This window comes from Schistocerca cancellata, chromosome 3 (assembly GCF_023864275.1).
Source record: "Schistocerca cancellata isolate TAMUIC-IGC-003103 chromosome 3, iqSchCanc2.1, whole genome shotgun sequence".
NCBI lineage: Eukaryota > Metazoa > Arthropoda > Insecta > Orthoptera > Acrididae > Schistocerca > Schistocerca cancellata.
In genome coordinates, this window is record NC_064628.1 from 465,784,613 (window position 1) to 465,804,348 (window position 19,736).

At 41.1% G+C, this 19,736-nt stretch overlaps 1 protein-coding gene and 1 pseudogene across 1 annotated transcript in view; both read right to left on the bottom strand.

The window, feature by feature from the left end:
- Positions 1 to 14,321: 14,321 nt before the first annotated feature.
- LOC126177764 (5S ribosomal RNA) lies at positions 14,322 to 14,439 on the bottom strand (annotated as a pseudogene).
- Positions 14,440 to 15,314: 875 nt separating this feature from the next.
- Positions 15,315 to 19,736, bottom strand: part of LOC126176368 (5-hydroxytryptamine receptor-like) — a 59,530-nt gene continuing 55,108 nt past the window's right edge. The window contains exon 7 of the mRNA XM_049923524.1: positions 15,315 to 15,625. Coding sequence (XP_049779481.1) covers positions 15,315 to 15,625 — 311 coding nt within the window. The remainder of the gene's footprint in view (positions 15,626 to 19,736) is intronic.

Genomic DNA, 19,736 nt, shown 5'->3' on the forward strand with positions numbered 1-19,736 from the left:
CAAAGCATACCAGTGGCAAGACTCAATCAATAACCTAACTGCGCAAATAGCAATGACAATGTTACCGATCGTAGTGCCAATAAAGCGGAGTTACTAAACCTACTTTTCCGAAATACCTTCACCAAAGTAGATACAGTAAATGTTTCAGTATTCGAATAAAAAGAAACTCCACCAAGAGCTGGTCTAGTGATCCCAGTTCACTTAATCTACATCTACATCTATACTCCGCGAGCCACCTTACGGTGTGTGGCGGAGGGTACTTATTGTACCACTATCTGATCCCCCCTTCCCTGTTCCATTCACGAATTGTGCGTGGGAAGAACGACTGCTTGTCTTCTGGTGGAGGCTCTATATCATTAAGTTTTCTTTCGGAGTACTCTGATGAAAAGGTTCCATTTAGCAGTCACGTACAATGAGTCGCCGACGGAAAATTCGTACCTGTAACCTGGAAAGTGGCACAGGTGATGCCAGTACACAAGAAATGAAATTAAAATAATCTGCAGAATTATAGACCCACTTAACTGATATTATTGATTTGCAGTACAATTTTGGAACATATACTGTGTTCGAATCTTACGAAGTACCTCTAAGGAAACAATATATGGACATGTATCCAACCCACAGTCAGAAAATAGGGTTCCTGTGAAACATAATAGGCTCTTTATTCACACGAAATGAGTGTATCGTCTCAGTCGTGCGAGGAATTCGTGGTTTCCTGTCATAAAGGTCACAATCCGTAGTAATTCGCGTAAGTCATTGAATAAAACAGCCGTCTATAATAATGTCGACGTCGACGGGACGTCAGAGTAAAACAGAAGTGATACCTAAAGCGTTCCCCAGGGATGCTTCGTATGATTTCCACTATCGCTAATTCATTTAAACGGTTTAGGAGACAATTTGAGCAGCTTCTTAGATTATTTGCAGGTGTGTCTGTCGTTGACTGACCGCTGACCAGTAACGTCGTCAGAACACCAGTACGAATTACAAATTGATTAAGACGAAAAGTGGCAAGTGGCCCCTATATTTTTTCCATACCGAGTATAATATTTTTCAGGGAATGACAATCGGAAAGATCAACCAAAATTTCTGTTAAAATCCCTTTCCATTGACACCTCTGATATCTGATGTTGTCGTTGTACATATTTCATGCATATTTTATACGACAATCTCAAGATGGTCTACGTCAGAAACGTGGCGAATATAACTTTCTAAACAAATGATCTGTTAATTTCAAGCGACCATTTCCTAGTGATAAAAGAAGTGCTCTCGATTTACATTATAGTCGTCGACCTCCTACAAGACTCCGCGCCACACCTTCAGTTCTGTATATCTAGTTGTTTGCATATCACGCAGAGGTGACGTTAATGGAATGTAAGGGCACACGATGTTTATCGTGTCTGAATTAACAACCAAGAGCAGACCATGGCACCATCAAATGTGCCTAAGAAAACATATGAAATAAGTAACTTCCAAGAAAATAAGTAGATCTTCAAGAAACACAAATAAAAATTATTTGATCTGAAATAAAAGTGGAAGTGTTGTAGCTACAGTTTTATGTCAAAGAGAAAAATATTGCTATAATGGGAGCTTGAATCCGCTCGCACTTTTGTTAACTCTGAAATGAATACAGTCGTAGTACCATTTGGTCACCGTCTAAATAAGCAAGAACTCTTGTTCTCGAGAAAAAATCAATAAGTCTTCGGCTTCTCGAAATGTAGTTCATAGCAATGAAATTCCTTTATTTTCGACACAGTCTTGGTCCTAAACGGATCTTGCTCCATGATGTCTCACCTGCATTTTTTCGGAAAGAAGGTGGCCTAATCGCTTTGACGAAGTTACTTTCGAATGTCCTCCTGCTAGTACGCAGGAGCACGTCGAGTTAAGAACTGATTATTTTAGGAATGAATCGTTGTAAGAATTGACTGTAGGAATTGATTATTGTAGGAATTGATTTCGTCCATTGCGGAAAGCGCGGACGCCTTTCTGAGTCGAAAGAAATTTTTAAAAATATAAACGTGTACAGGATAATTAAGAAAGCAAACAGTTACATGTATTTTCTCAGTTAATCGTGGTGTATTAACTCTGGGAATATTGTGGATGCTCAGGTCAAAATTCTGTTGCAGACTAGACGCTACGCATCTGTGTTCGACAACTTATAGCCGATCAAATCCAAATGCTTCCCTGTGTCAGTGAGCGAAGCATATTCCAGCAGCGTCGTGTGGTCAGTCCGTCGTATCAGCCTTCCACCTGGGACTGAAGTGGTCGCAAACCGAGTAAGAGAATGGTCAAACTTTCAATCTTGAGACTTACTTTGACTTTTTCGCCATTCACAGCTAATCTGACTTAAAATCGACATACCAAATATTAGCTGCCAACTTAAACTGGTTGTAAACTAAACAAGAAAAAAAAAACGAAAAAAACACGAGAACGGTTGTTTTCATGCTAGCTTTTGTTACGGTAGCGTCCTGCGAATTATAGTAGATGTGGGCCGATTTGTTTTTATCGTAGTGTTCATTGAAAAGGAATATCTCTACATGGTTTTGTTAAAAAAAAGAAGCTAATATATTTTTTGGGTTCTTTCTTTAAATTTCTCCTGCATGCGTTAAAAATTTCCCCTTGGAGTTAATGGGGGTCAGCTGTGAATGTTCTGTCAACTGAAGCCATCAACAAACAATACGCGCGGAGGTCATATAATGAGCGAAATGGTGGTTAAAGTTTTAAACGAACATGCAAATAAATGAAAAAAACGTTATAAGTAAAGAATTTGTAGCAGTTATTTCCTAACGAGAAGCCAGGAATTACCTTATGGGTGGTATATTAGGTGAACGAAAGTGTTAAGAAACACTTAAGTGTGAGTACCGTTCAAAAAGAAATTTCGCTTTGACGATTCTGAACATTAATTCTACATGCGGAAAACGAAGCTTAAGAATGACATAACAGTCTATGGGGTATTAATGGCGCCGTTAAAGGCGAATAGAACCATACAGATTCCCTTAGTTTCAACGGCACCATTTTGCGCGATTAGGATTTAGATATTGCTAACGATATTAGGCGTAAAGAAATTTACAACTTCTCATAGTTGGATTAACCACTTCAAAACAATCATAATACTGCGTCAAGAAAAATAACAAAATTTGTATCGAGAGTAGGTTGGAAAATACGAACATTAAAACGGAAGTGATTGATGATTTTATTACAGATGCTAAGCGTAAGATCGCTAGTTTAAGTCCATGACTGCACTCACATTCGTACAGAATAATGCTCGTAATCAGTCTGAATTTTTAATTTGTATCTGTGCATTAACTTTCTCTTTAAAAATCGATGGAAAATTTTGAACCACATGCGCAGAGATTAATGTTAGACCCAGCGGTATCGTGGTAGCCGCTCGAAGACTGGAGAAATGGTAAATGAAAACATTACAATTTTCAAGTGCCAGACTTCTATTTCGTTTTGTGGGAGCAAATCCCGTCTCCTTCTCGATGCTTGGTCAGATCATAAAAGTTATCACTCATTAATTGCCGCATGTAACGTCAACCTGACAAAGAAATAGACCTTCTTCAGGTGCCACATCTTACAAACACTGTTCGATGTTGATGTTTTCCATTAGTGGAATGCATTTCCAAGAGCATTAACAGAGATAATTACCACGATCAGATAACTGCTTTCTACCACTGCGGCATAATAAGATCAGATGTACCCTTTTGTTCCTATTGATCCAGTTGTTCCAGTGGTATGTGAAACATGTCATAAAACAAGAATACACAATAAATAGTTGCAAAATAAGAAAAGATATGCTAATATACCTTGAAAAGATCCCAAATGAAATTGCCCATGCCAAATAGCTAAGAAAAAAGACTGAAATATATTTACGTTTAAAAGGATATAAAAATTGTCAACAAATATGAAGTGTTTAATGCACTTCGGCATCATCAATTGAAAAAAGAATTAAATAAAAAACATTTTACAGCACTCATTTTCAGTGATCACATTAGTGCACAAAATTGGTGAAGAAGTTAGATTGTGCGCAGTATTCACATTACGCGATTCTATTAATAACATACAGGCCTTAGAGGAGGAGGAGGAGGAGGAGGATATTGGTGTTCAACGTCCCGTCGACAACGAGGTCATTAGAGACGGAGCACAAGCTCGGATTAGGAAAGGATGGGGAAGAAAGTCGGCAGTGCCCTTTCAAAGGAACCATCCCGGCATGTGCCTGGAGTGATCTAGGAAAATCACGGAAGTTCTATGTACTGACTTGGCAGAAAATCCTAAGAAATTTTGGTCTTATGTCAAAGCGGTAGGTGGCTCAAAACAAAATGTCCAGACACTGTGACAAAAATGATACTGAAACAGAGGATGACAGACTAAAGGCCGAAATACTAAATGTCTTTTTCCAAAGCTGTTTCACAGAGGAAGACTGCACTGTAGTTCCTTCTCTAGATTGTCGCACAGATGACAAAATGGTAGATATCGAAATAGACGACAGAGGGATAGAGAAACAATTAAAATCGCTCAAAAGAGGAAAGGCCGCTGGACCTGATGGGATACCAGTTCGATTTTACACAGAGTACGCGAAGGAACTTGCCCCTCTTCTTGCAGCGGTGTACCGTAGGTCTCTAGAAGAGCGTAGCGTTCCAAAGGATTGTTTTCAAGAAGGGACGTCGAACAGATGTGCAGAACTATAGACCTATATCTCTAACGTCGATCAGTTATAGAATTTTTGGAACACGTATTATGATCGAGTATAATGACTTTTCTGGAGACTAGAAATCTACTCTGTAGGAATCAGCATGGGTTTCGAAAAAGACGGTCGTGTGAAACCCAGCTCGCGCTATTCGTCCTAGAGACTCAAAGAGCCATAGACACGGGTTCACAGGTAGATGCCGTGTTTCTTGACTTCCGCAAGGCGTTCGATACAGTTCCCCACAGTTGTTTAACGAACAAAGTAAGAGCATATAGACTATCAGACCAATTGTGTGATTGGATTGAAGAGTCCGTAGATAACAGAACGCCGCATGTCATTCTCAATGGAGAGAAGTCTTCTGAAGTAAGAGTGATTTCAGGTGTGCCGCAGGGGAGTGTCATAGGACCGTTGCTATTCACAATATACATAAATGACCTTGTGGATGACATCGGAAGTTCACTGACGCTTTTTGCAGATGTTGCTGTGGTGTATCGACAGGTTGTAACAATGGAAAATTGTACTGAAATGCAGGAGGATCTGCAGCGAACAGACGCATGGTGCAGGGAATGGCAATTCAATCTCAATGTAGACAAGTGTAATGTGCTGCGAATACACAGAAAGATAGTTCCCTTATCATTTAGCTACAAAATAGCAGGTCAGCAACTGGAAGCAGTTAATTCCATAAATTATCTGGGAGTACGCATTAGGAGTGATTTAAAATGGAATGATCATATAAAGTTGATCGTCGGTAAATCAGATGCCAGACTGAGATTCATTGGAAGAATCCTAAGGAAATGCAATCCGAAAACAAAGGAAGTAGGTTACAGTACGCTTGTTCGCCCATGCTTGAATGCTACGAAACAGTGTGGGATCCGTACCAGATAGGGTTGATAGAGGAGATAGAGAAGATCCAACGGAGAACAGCGCGCTTCGTTACAGGATCATTTAATAATCGCGAAAGCGTTACGGAGATGACAGATAAACTCCAGTGGAAGACTCTGCAGGAAAGACGCTCAGTAGCTGGGTACGGGCTTTTGTTAAAGTTTCGAGAACATACCTTCACCGAGGAGTCAAGCAGTATATTGCTCCCTCCTACGTATATCTCTCGAAGAGACCATGAGGATAAAATCAGAGAGATTAGAGCCCACGCAGAAGCATATCGACAATCCTTCTTTCCACGAATAATACGAGACTGGAATAGAAGGGAGAACCGATAGAGGTACTCAGGATACCCTCCGCCACACACCGTCAGGTGGCTTGCGGAGTATGGATGTAGATGTAGATGTAGAAAACCTTAATCAGGATGGCTGGACGCGGAATTGAACCGTCGTCCTCCCGAATGCGAGTCCAGTGTGCTAACCACTGCGCCACCTCGCTCGGTATACAGGCCTTAGTCAATTCCGCTAAGACATTCATCAATGGAGCAGAAGGAGTTAGCCACTAATAAATGCTTTAGGTTCTTCTCAAACTGAGCTTTATTGTTAGTTAAACATTACAGGGCTGTTGGAATGTTACATAAAATGTGTATTGCTGAATAGTGGGCACCTTCCAGACCGGAATAATAGTACCAGTTTTATTCTAATAGGTTTAAAATTCTTCATGTGCTCGGTACTCCACAAAAGATAACCATACCTAAGTATGGTCCATTTTTGATTAAAAACAACAACGTTTGCCTGCGACTCGCAGACCTGTCCGATTTAGACCTTAATTGTATCTTCATGGAGCACAAGAATGTAAATTTGGGCCGGCCGGAGTGGGCGAGCGGTTCTAGGCGCGTCAGTCTGGAACAGCGCGACCGCTACGGTCGCAGGTTCGAATCCTGCCTCGGGCATGGATGTGTGTGATGTCCTTAGGTTAGTTAGGTTTAAGTAGTTCTAAGTTCTAGGGGACTGATGACCTCAGATGTTAAGTCCCATAGTGCTCAGAGCCATGTGAACCATTTGTAAATTTGTAAGATATCATCAGTATTTCACATTTTTTAAATCGTTTGAAGGAACAAACCCAATGCTGATTTGCAAGAAATCTTGCATTTATTTATAGATACAGGATACAAAATTTGGCAGGAACTTAAAGGATAAAATATGACTTGTATTTCTGTGCTGCTGTTAACATCGATGGCAATCACCGATTGAGAATTTACCTTAGAAGACAATAGAAGCGTTGACAAAAGAACGTCACGATGCGCAGCGATAGAATTCAGGGCTTCACACAAGGCAGTTTCAAACGCGGGAAGAAGGCAAGAAAATGTGGCGTTTCCCAACTATTTTTCAGTAACTTCCAGTTGATGTCGACAGCTGAAATATAGCACGTAGATTTAAAATATGGGTGGCAAAAAAGTCGGGGCAAGTTTCGACATGACAACTCTGACCATTTCCTTGTAAGTGAAAGTTGAAAGATATTCTTTGAAGTTAAGTTGAGACTTTCAACGTTTCCCACCTTCAATGAACCAATCTTTTATTTTGCAGTAGTCGATTAGCTGCTTATTATACCGCTGTGTGGGCTTGCTACATCACTTAAACTAGGGGTAATAATATGACATCGACCTTTTCGTGGTCTGTTTTGCAATCGGTGAAGACTACAAGACCATAATATTTCTTATCCTAGTTCTGAGATTTCTAGGCTGCCCATCGTTTTCTCAGGAAGTTTGGATCTATGATTGGTTTAGGTAGTTATAGCAAATATATCTTATATATTATTATGTTTTATTCTCTGTACATATCTTATGTATAATGTATTACAGTACTTTTACAGATAGTAATATAATAGGCTGGGACATTCAGATAAGACACACATACATAGACACTCGCAGTGTTAAGCAGAAACAGCAATAGGTACAATACAGCTTCCGCTGCATGCTTACTGGGCATGGGTTTTCCACGAGTCCTTGCTCAGACGTTTGTAAAACAAATGTTCTCGCAATTTTATTTGATAAGTTATATAGGATGAAACATGAATTTATATCCACTGTGAACACATCACATTCGCGCAAAAATGCCGTGTTTGTGGTCTCTTACTAACTCGGTAAACAAACACATACTAGCAACAGTTCACCTATTCATGTAGTAGTTCTGTAGGAAACACTGTTAGTATATGATTAAGTGTTGATATTTACATACAAATGCCATACATCGAACACACTACAAAGACTCTTAACACAGAAAATATATTTCATTTTCGCAAGCGTCATCATGATTTAAAATAAACTCTAGAAACATGGGAAACATTAACAAATAAACACTGTATCCAATAAATGCAACTATATGCTTAATATATGCGCATTGCAGCCTATGTAACTGCAGACAACAAAAAAACCGCAGGAAAACAACCTGCACATTGACACTCGTCTGTATCGTCTCCCTGGAGAAGATGAAGTCTACAGAATACTAAATCTAGTTTAGCAACACAGGACTAAAACACATCCGATAGTGAAAAACAGTCGCTTGTCACTTTAATCAAGAATGTGCGGCAGGTTTGTGCAGTAATGTGCATCTGTTAACAAGTATGAAGTTCACAGAGGATAATGGAGAGAGAGTGACATAGATTTAGAGAGGTAGAGAGACAGAGACATGAGTAATAGAAAAGAAAATGTTTCTTGAATAAGAAGAAACGTACGGAATGCTTTATTTTTAGAATGCGTTAGAGGCTCCATATGCGTCGTACACAGTTGGACGTTGAAGGACATTGTAAATTTGTCTTTGTTTCATTTGCCTTAGCTCTGAAGAGCTCCGCACCTCTTGGGAACAACTAATCGACGAAGGGACGAGTATATCAAATAATATTTTACAAAACGGACTCTACAGATGCCGTTGAGGCCACTGCTTTGTCATTTGATCATATTTACAGGAAGGGAACACCGATATCTTATTACATCTAGTAGTATAAACATTCTCCCGTTTCTCCGAAAAGTTTACTTGTCAGACGACCAGCTGTACACAACTGGGCCAACTTGCGTAAACTGCACTGACGTGCGTAGCATCTGCCAGTGAAAAACTCTGTTCATCAGGCCACTTGCGAGGCTGTAGCGAGTCTTCACTGCAAATTCTACGCCCTGGTAACAAAATACGATATACTGCATTCTACTACGCTATGTACATACATCTCACAAGGCTTCTCCTGAATTTTTCTGGTTAGCCTTGCACCAAGATTAAACTAATAAGAAAGACACGGTAGTACAACGAGTTTGTGCTTCAGCAATATATTTAGAATAAACTCATATACTTCCACTAAATGAACATCCAGACGACATCCCAAGGAGATGTTGTTGTAGTAACGTATATTGCGAGTTATTTTCAGTGCCGCTTTAAAACTTCTTTGTTTCGTAAACTCTGTTACTTTGCAACTGAATGCTGTCTTCAGTATTTGAAACTATCAACATTTGTTATGGATGCTGAAGTACTTAATATTATACGTTTACTTCACTGCTCCGCCGATCGCTCGAAACTCACTGTGGCTCTAGATGTGTAATATAGTCTCATCGAAGGTAGGATATGTATATAAGGAATTTTCGGTACAGATTTTAACAAAAAGTCTCCAGCCATTATGTGAAATGGAGCTCGTACGAAATTAGCTTTAAGAACTCGTGTTGCTGCTTGCCATAACAGAGGCAGTTAAAGATATCGATAGAGTGTACCCAGTCTCCTAATCTAATAATTTGTTTTTACGATAATGAGAATTAATTGAATCTAGTGTCAAAACTGGAAGGATTGCTGCTAGAGAAAGAAATACAAACGATGTGTGGATTCACATGGGTGACATAATTTAGGGAAAAATGTTACTTGTAGTATAAACGATAGTAATGCGAGGTGTATCATAACATTAATGCCTACAGATATGTTCACCCACGGTACACTGATTTAATTATACATTTGACATATTCAAAGCAGTTGTCTTTATGTACGACGTTAGTATGTGTGACATGTTATTGTTTCCAGAATTATATAACTTCATCTTCAGACAACCAAATGACCGTCAAATCAATTGACTATAAACATAGCGTACAAATAAAATAGCATAAATATAGAAGACAGATTATACTAGCCCAGCATTTCTGAAATGAGAAGCCATACAGGCTGGCTTGTCCAATATATCTTCTCTGTGTATCCTATATCAGTTGTTGATTGTATTCCATGCTCAATTCATGTAACAGTCATATGCATATCTGGAGCTATATAACTCTCAAATCGATAGCATATTATACATAGAAACAGCAAAAATGGAGAGATATGACAACAACATTTTAAATCTATTTTATTAACAGATATTGTTGAGCGCTCAAGAACATCATTAGACAAAATGGATTACTCAAAATATAGTGCGTTGGCATATTTAAGAGCATCGTTCAAACAGTCGGAAGTTTCAAGAAAATATGTTTTTAATAATATCTTTTACCGTACATTAAAATACTATGTGTGAGCGAACACTTCATCAAGCCACTAAAATGGTGGTAGACTCTAGAAAGCAAATAACATAAAATACAAGACTTGTAGCCTGTTGTGGCCCAAATCCAGGAATCAGATGGTGAGTATAGATTAGAAGGCCGTTTCCAGTTTCAATAAATAAACTGTGCACGTGTGACCTCCTCGTCATGTTCGACACTCGGTCTCCGTTTCGACCACTGAGACTAGAGGTCTACATCAGTATCGTTTCTTGCTTACTGGACCGCAGTAAGTTGAATTCATATATCAATTTTATTATGTCACACTTAACACTTGCCAAGTACCTTATATAATGAACAGTCAAATGAAACAGAGACAAATGGAAAAAAAGCAAATAAATTGTTTCATGTTTCAAAAGTAATCTCCATGTATATTAATACATTTACCCCATTGTGAGACAAGGCGGTCAGGGCCTACGTCGAAAAGTGTTTGCGGATGCCTACGCAACCATGATTGTTCCCAGGCATGGTCTACTTCGTCTGAAGCATATCGACAGCCACGTACTCCAAAAATATGGAAATCGAAGGGGAACAGATCGGGACTGTATAATGGACGTGTGAGGTGCTACTTGCGAAACGTCTACAATGTACTCGAAGTAACCTCGGCAACACGTGGGCGGTCATTGTCCTGCAACAGAATGATGACGTCCCTCACTCGGCTGCCCATTGGTTTTCCGGAACACAGTGCCACAATTACCGCAGAGCGCTGCGTATACAATTTGCAATATTTGAAGCGCACCATCAAGTGCAGTGGCCGAGGAATGTTGACAAATGGTATCATTCTGCTGCCAGGTAATACCCGACCACATGTTCCCAAGATTCTTTCGACTACGTTGTGGCCGTTTGCTGGGAACACATCATCCACACAGTATGCGATTTCCATATATTTGGAGCCCTGAAAAACCACACCCGTGGCCGTCGATTTGCTTCGCACGAAGTGGTGCACGCCTGGGTATAATGAGGGTTTCGTAGACAACCGCAAACATTTTCTTCACAAAGGCACTGACCATCTTGCTTCATAATGGATATATTAACAGTTATGTCAATTACATTTGAAATAATAAACAGTTCACTTACTTTTGTTCCTTCTGTCTCGTTTTCATTTGACGGACCGTTACAGATTATTATGATTAATGTCGGTAGTCGGGAGGAGGGACTTGACATCCTTTATTGATGATAACTTTTAGTGTGAACTACGCAAATTGAAATACGTTAGTAGCAAAGGGTCAGCATTAAGAGTGCAAGAAGCATTTTGCCTTTAAACGCAGAGGAGAGAGCGGGTACGTAGGAAGAGTACACTTAATCGCTCTAAGAGGGAGAAAATCTCTCAGATGACGTGTCAGAAGAAATGGGAGCCGCTTCTGGAAGATAAAATGTATCACAGTTTTACAGAACTTTGGAAGACATGTCGTCATATAAGATGGAAGGCATAGATAACATCCCTTCGGAAATTCTAAAATCATTTGCGGAACTGGCACCAAACGACTATTCAAGTTGGGTTGTAGAATCTGTGAGACTGAAGAAATATCATCCACACAATCAGCTTAACAGTCCATGCACTGAAGGTACTGATAACAATCGTACCCAGAGAATGGATAAGAAAATTGAGGGTCACATAGGTGAAGATCAGTTTGCCTTTAGGAAAGGTAAGGGAATCAGAGAGGTACATCTGATGTTGCGCTTGATAATGGAAGGGAGACTTACGAAAAATCAATACACAATTGTAAGATTTATTTGCCTAGAAAAAGTGACCGACAGTGTAAAATGGTGCCAAAAGTTCGAAATTATCAGGAAAGTAGTTATAAGTGCAGAGAAAGACGAGTAATGAAGCATATGTAGAAGAAATATGAGGAAAATGGAAGATCAAGAACGAAGTTCTCAGATTAAGAAGAGTGTAGAACGAGGATGCAGTGTTTCACATCTACTGTTCAATTTATATATCGAACGAGCAATAACGAAGATTAAAGCAAGTTTCAGGAGTGGGATTAAGATTCAGGGTGAAAGAATATCAACGCTATCCTCAATGAAAGTGCGGAACAAATGCAGGACTTGGTGCACGGAATAAATAGTCTAATGAGTGCAGTATGAGGACTGCGAGTAATCCAAAGAAAGACAAAATTCATGAGGAGCAGCAGATGCGAGATGAGCGAAAAAACTTAACATCAAAATTGGAGCCATCAAGTATGACACAAAGTGATGGAATTATGCTTCCCCGAAAGCAAAATTTCGCAAGACGGGCGAAGCAAAGACTATGTAAGACACAACACGGGCAAACGGAATTATTTGCACAAATAAGTTAACCAGCATCAATGTGTGTTCTGTTAGATAACTACGAAATGCAAGAAGGTACAAAAAAGGCAAGGTTGGATTTAAGTCCCATGGACGACGAAGTTATTAGAGACGGAGCAAAAATTTGAATCGGGAAAGGTTGGGGAAGAAGACTGGTCATGCCCTTTCAAAGGAGGCATCACGGCATTCACATGTACCGATTTAGAACAATCACAGAAAACACGGCCTGACCGGAGAGGGATTTCCACCACCATCTTCCTGAATGCAAGTCCAAGGTTTCACTATTCTGCACTCTGTAAGAACATGTGTTTCAGTGACTTCATTCTCTCTACGTTTGACTTTGAGTTTATGGCTGACTTTGCTCAGCAGGTTTATGGAACAGACAGATAAATAAACAAACTAATATGCTGCAGGGTAAAGGATATACAGTATAAGACAAATAGAAAATAATAAATTAAGATTGATACACCACGAAGGAGCTATCCGAATGGGAAGGAAATCGTTAGTTGTGATACCACATTTAGAGACAAAAAAATAATTACAGTTCCAAAAAAATTGGATTATTTACTGAAGAGAAAGACCTTAACAAATTAGGCAAGTCGATAACGTGTTGGTCCACCTCTGGCGTTTGTGCAAGCAATGTTTCGACTTGGCACTGACAGATCGAGTTGCTGAATGACCTGCTGCCGCCTATCCTGCCAAATTCTGCCCAACTGGTGCGTTAGATAGTGAAAATCCCGAATGGTTGGATGGCCCTACCACAGTGCTCCAGACGATCTCTGCTAGAAAGAGATTTTGCGTCTTGCTGGCCAAGGTAATGTTTGGAAAGCGCGAAGACAATCGGTAGAAACTTTCGCCTTGCACAGGCGGGAATTATCTTCCTGAAATGTAAGCCCTGGATTGCTTGTCATTAACGGCAACAAGAAAATCCCCGCCCACACACGGTGAGAGGTTGTATTGCTTGTCTTCATGGTTGCTAAACCCAACCTGGCCAGCAAGTTTGCCGGATCTGTCCCCAGCTGGGAAAGTCTGGAGCTCTATGGGCAGAGCCCACCAACCAGCTCGGGATTCTGCGACCTAACGCGCCATTTGGACAGAATTTGGCACGATATCCCGCAGCTCATGAGGTCATCCCACAGCTCTAGCAATCTGTGCCGAGCCGAATAATTGCTTGCACAAGGGCCAAAGGTGCACCCACGCTTTATTGACTTATTCAGTTTATGAAGCTGGTTACCTTGAACAAATCATCCAGTTTTTCTGAAACTGTAATCATTTGTTTGTCTGTACAGCTACCGATTTCCGTCCCATTCGGATAACTCCTACATGCTGCGCCGTTTTTTTTTTTTCTCTTTTTTTTGTCATCAGCTAATAACTATCCATGATGAGACAGGACGCACGTGATTATCTGAAACATGCTAGTCGGAGCATCGATAGGGCAGGGAAATTATCTTGAGTAATTATCTATAGAACACAGTCTGCCTTTATGAGCGATGGCTACAATTTTCTCTATTCTGAAACATGCTATGAAACTGGAAGGTAGTTCTAGACATCTATAAATCTTCGACAAACTAATCTGATCCGCGTTTGTACAAGAAGCTGAGTAGATCAGACTGTCTCTTGTCAGTAACAAATATCGTAACGTCTCCTACCGTTCGAGCTACTTTGGTTCTGATTGATAATATATGCTCATGCTATTATAGTCTAGATGCCAATAAATCCCAAAAGCGTATAAAAAAGCACTCCGTCTTCAGGCCACGAGTGGTCTACCGGGACCATCTGACCGCTGTGTCATCCTCAGTGGAGGATGCGGATAGGAGGGGCGTGGGGTCAACACACTACTCTCCCAGTCGTTATGATGGTTTTCTTTGACTGGCTCCTCAATTGGGATCACGAGAATGAGTGCACCCCGAAAAATGGCAACAACGCATGGAGGTCTGAATGGTTACCCATCCAAGTACCGACCACGCCCGACAGCGCTTAACTTCGGTAATCTCACGGGAACCGGTGTGTCCACTGCGGCAAGGCCGTTGCCAAAATGGTATAAAAAGGGGTGCCGAAATGTTGGTGAACGTTGCAGCATGAATACGTGGTCACACGTCCAGGGACAATGGTACTGACACAGAAATCTTATTTATAATAAAAAGTCACTTCAGCCTGAACTCAGTTCCTCGAGATACGATAACGTAGTGCCATCTGATGGTCGGTAAAGGAGCGCTGCGGAAAAGAGAGAGAAAGAGAGATAAATAGATAGATAGAAAGATAGATAGAGAGAGAGAGAGATAACGTGTTTTTCTGGAAAGAATCAAGTCAGAATTTGCCTGGATTGGTTTAGGAAAACCTGAGGAAATCTAAATTAGGAAGATCGGAGAGGCATTCGAACTCTACTCGGCCCGCACGCCAGTCCAGTCTTTTATCCACTATGACACCTCTTCTACAGCGCACACTGCTTTTCGGAGGCATGTGGATCAGAGCATCGGCGGAGCAGAGAAGTTTTCTTTAATTATTTGACTGTAGAACGTAATCTACCATTATGGGTGACGGTTACGATTTTCCGTATTCTCATGGCGCGCTATAAAACTGGGAGGTAGTTCTAGATCTGTACATATCTTCAGCCAAAGAAATTGATTTTCATTTGGACAAGTAGCCGAGACACTCAGGCCGTCTCTTACTAGTAAAAAAAAAAAAAAAAAAAAAGATTGTTACATACACTACCATTCGGGCTAGCAAAATTCTGACTGGTAATAAAAGCTCACGCGATTAATGTCTAGATGCCAATAATTCCTACATGCGTATAAAAAGAAGTGTTTGTGCGAGGAGGAAATTTTCGAATGATTCGTAATGGTGAACTAATTGGTTGACACGGCAGTGGTAGTTGCAGCCGCGGTCGCACCCGTCGCTGGAGGACGGTTATCTGAGCTTGCCGGCGCGGAACTTGGAGCGTCGGCTGCCAGCACCGCACAGGATGCGCTTGAAGGCCTGCCGAAACTCGGGGCTGAAGATGGTGTAAATGACGGGGTTCAGGGTGGAGTTGAAGTAGCCAAGCCACAGGAAGAAGCTGGACAGGTCCTCGCTGATGACGCAGGTGTCGCAGAGCGGCATGAGCAGCGCCATAATGAAGAAGGGCAGCCAGCAGACGACGAAGGCGCCCGTGATGATGGCCAGCGTCTTCGCCGCCTTGCGCTCGCGCTTCGCCTCGAGGCTCTCCTTCTTGGCGCGCGGCGTCGAGGCGGCCGTAGCCCCCGAAGCCGCTGGCAGCACCGCCCCCGACGCCGCCACCGCCCCCACCATGGCGGCTGCCGTGCGGCCCAACAGTCCGCCACCCACCGCCATACCTACATCAGACAAATTCGTGTTGCATCCCGGAATGTAATTAATGGACAATAATCATTGGTCACTCTGACGGAAGTGAGCTGTGTTACACCACGAACACCTAGATCGTTGCTGCCAAAGAGATAACCCAGAATTTCCATGGATGTGGGATAAGTGGATTCAACTATCAGCTTTATAAGGACTTATTTTCAGGATAGAAATAATACCATTCGTATAGACGAGGAATGGAATGGGTCAGTGATGACTAAAATTAATAGACCTTTTAAGTTGGAATCGCAACAGAAAATCTAGAGGACGTGCACGTACAGCTTATATCCATATTTAGAAATTTGAAGACGGTCGAAATATAGCTATGAGAGACATGGCTGTAGCATACCAACATATTACACTGGCTGCTGCCTGTAGGTCACACAGTGCAGAACGATGGCAGAGGTTACAGGCAGAGGCTCAACAAGAACCATCAGCAACATATTATTGGCACTGCAATACATTTTAAGAAAATGGTGCCTCAGAGTTCGCCAATATTTGAAGAATGTTATGATTTAAAGCCTAGAGCTGCTAATAAAATTTTTTTATTGAACAATCGGTTTCGGTCAACTGACCATCATCAGGCTCATAAAAACATTTACAAATTCATGCTAGGTGATATAATCAATGGCATCAAATAATAAAATTCTGAATACAACATTGTGCCAAAGAGTAAAGAATTACGTCAATCATAAAAATGTTTTAATATAAAGTGCATGAATGCACAGTTATACACATTTTTATGACTGATGGTGTAATTTTTTACTGTTTGGTAACAGTGACGAATTCATGGATTTTCTTATTAGGTGTCATTGATTTTATTGCCTAGTATGATGTAAAATAATATTTTTACGAACCTGATAATGGCGTGTAGATCGAAAGAGGTTGTTCAAGAAAGATATTTTATCAGTAGCTCTTACCAGTACATCAGAACATGCTTGAATGGTTCCTGGAAGTTGCGTTGAGATTGAGTTCCTTGAGCCTTTTTTTTTTGTTGGCTGCTGATAACAATAGCTCACTTGTTTCTAAACCTTAATTTATTTCCTCGTTTTCGGCGTAGACTATTATCAGAATATTATCAGGAGGAGATGCTGAGATGCCAAGTGACATGCACGATTGTCATCAGAGACATCTATTGTGTGGAGCCACAGCAAATTGGTACATTGAGTAACTTTCTGTGCTCTTAAGTGATGAGTCTCCCTTCTGGCTGTGACGGTCCAAGCTGTGTCAATGTGTCTGCAGACGACATGGGGACAGTCACAGGAAGCAGAGATTCTCCAGTCCCATACCTCCACAACACCTGGAGTCATGGTGTGGTGAGCTATTGGTTATGACAAGAGGGCTCACCTGGTAATTGTGGAATGGAGGCGAGTAATGGAAATAATGGTAAACCCTGTTTTCGTACCCTTTGTGATGAGGGTAACAAATGTCATATTCCAGGAGGATAATGCTAGACCTCACACTACTGTTCACACCACAAAAGCCTTGAAGAAAGTACCGATACTTGACTGATCTGTCCAGTCCTCTGATTTGTAACCCATATAGCACAAATGCTACAGAAAGACATACACTTTTATTTCAGTCTCTAGTCAGAAGTCTTTAATCAATCGCACAGCATGTGTTTCAGGCATCGCATAAAATTCGTCAATATGATATTCTGAGGCTGCTTCTATGCCACAACGAATGCAGCTGTGTAGCCTACCCAAGGGGGTCACACATATTGATGTTGGCGATGGACGTTGGTTAAAAATAGAATTAAAGTTCAATAATTTAATATGCAGAATTTAATGAGCACCTTCAACAAAAATAGATAAATATTAGACAGGTACTTCATGGTGTGACACATTCCACTACCGTCAAGACTTTTGCTTATCTTGCAACGCAGTATACACAAAGTGCACAATGATTAACAGCAAAAACTGAAACAGGTGAAAGAATACAATAATAAAAACAAAACCTTCCTAGTAAAGGTGGGTACATAATGAAAAGTTTGCAAAGTATTTGCTCCTGACATCAGTAGGAATACTATTCCGTTTAATACAAATGGATTTGATATGTAAAATTTTCAAGTAAGTTCTCATTTATGAAATGAATGAAATGCACTGAAATAAAATAAATTAAATGTACTGATATGGACTGATTGATGAAGCTGAAAGCAGTGAAGATACACTGTCATGAAATAATATCTACACAGAGCATCCATATGCAGGAACCCACAAAGGTTTAAAATGAGAAACACAATCATAATCTAAAGAGGCTGTAACATACAACAATGAAACAATATAGAAAGTTATTCATACTTGAAAGTTACAGAACACATCTGAAGATAAGAACTCGTTGTTACACACACACACACACACACACACACACACACACACACACAAACACACAGGCACACACACACACACACACACACACACACACACACACACACACACACACACACACACACACACACAGATACAGCACACTTCAAGAGTAACAGCATTAGCACTGTGGAGGTCACGAACCACCAACCCCAACAGGAGTGGAGTTAAAAAAAACAGTGTGTCAGTCTCTGCCATGTTGGCTACTCTGCACAACAGGCATGTTGTGTGGGAGTGTATCAGCCTGCATTATTGAACTGCTTTGCAGGGCAGCCTATATGACAGGGGCAGGAAACGATTTTACAGCCATGACATGTAATGTACCATGCACAGTAGGGATGCTGTGGTCAAGTAGTATCGACCTGATTCGTCGACATGCTTTGTATGGCAGCCTGTATGTCATGAGCAAAAATCGATTTCAAGCCCCTGAAGTGTAAGCTGTCCTGTACAGCAGGTGTTGTGGGGGTAGTACTGGTCTCTTTTATCAAAGTGTTTTCTAGGATCTAATGAGCAGATGGGCATGCCTGGGGAAAGACAGAGATGGAGAAAAGAGGGATGGACAGACAGAGAGGGAGCAGGAGGTGATGGAGTGGATAGAGGGGTGTCAAATATAGTAAAATATTAAGTCCTAAGAATAGTAAAATGGCTAAGTGGGAAATATTCAGATTTTGTCAGAAAGACAGTTTAGAAACTTTTGCTGAGCGAGAGGCCTGTGAAATATTTGTCTGACATGCTGGAAGCCACTATGCAATGCTTGTTCTGCTAACAAGGAGCAGACCCTTGAGCGGCAAGAGGTTTGTAGCAAGCACAGCCGCCAGACTTTTGGATGGTACAGGCACCAGCACAAGGGGAAAACTTACAGAAGTCGTGAGACAATAAGTTACGTATTAGCCTCATGACGGTCATGAATGAAACAGTCGTCATGGAACGTTCCAGAAGGATGGTGTGAGTGCAATCACTCCTTATAAATAGGTGACCCACCGACTGGAGGGGGTGGTGGGGGCACAGATGGGTAGACGTCAGGGACGCAACCTCTGCGTCGTTCGGAATCAGAAGCCAGACTTGTCATAATCTGTAGCAGAACGTACTTACTAAAACCCCACTCGACTCTGCATTGCAGTCGGGACGTTAAAGTTTCATACTTATAATACTTGTACATAGTAACGAGTATACAGGGTGGTCCATTGATAGTGACTGGCCCAAATATCTCACGAAATAAGCATCAAACGGAAAAACTACAAAGAACGAAACTCGTCTAGCTTGAAGGGGCAAACCAGATGGCGCTATGGTTGGCCCGCTAGATGGCGCTGCCATAGAACAAACGGATATCAACTCGGTTTTTTTTAAATAGGAACCCCCATTTTTTATTACATATTCGTGTGATAGATGGCGCTGTAATAGTCACAAACGTATAAGTACGTGGTATCATGAACATTCCACCAGTGCGGACGGTATTTGCTTCGTGATACATTACCCGTGTTGAAATGGACCGTTTACCAATTGCGGAAAAGGTCGATATCGAGTTGATGTATGGCTGTTGTGATCAAAATGCCCAAAGGGCGCGTGCTATGTCTGCTGCTCGTTATCCTGGACGACATCATCCAAG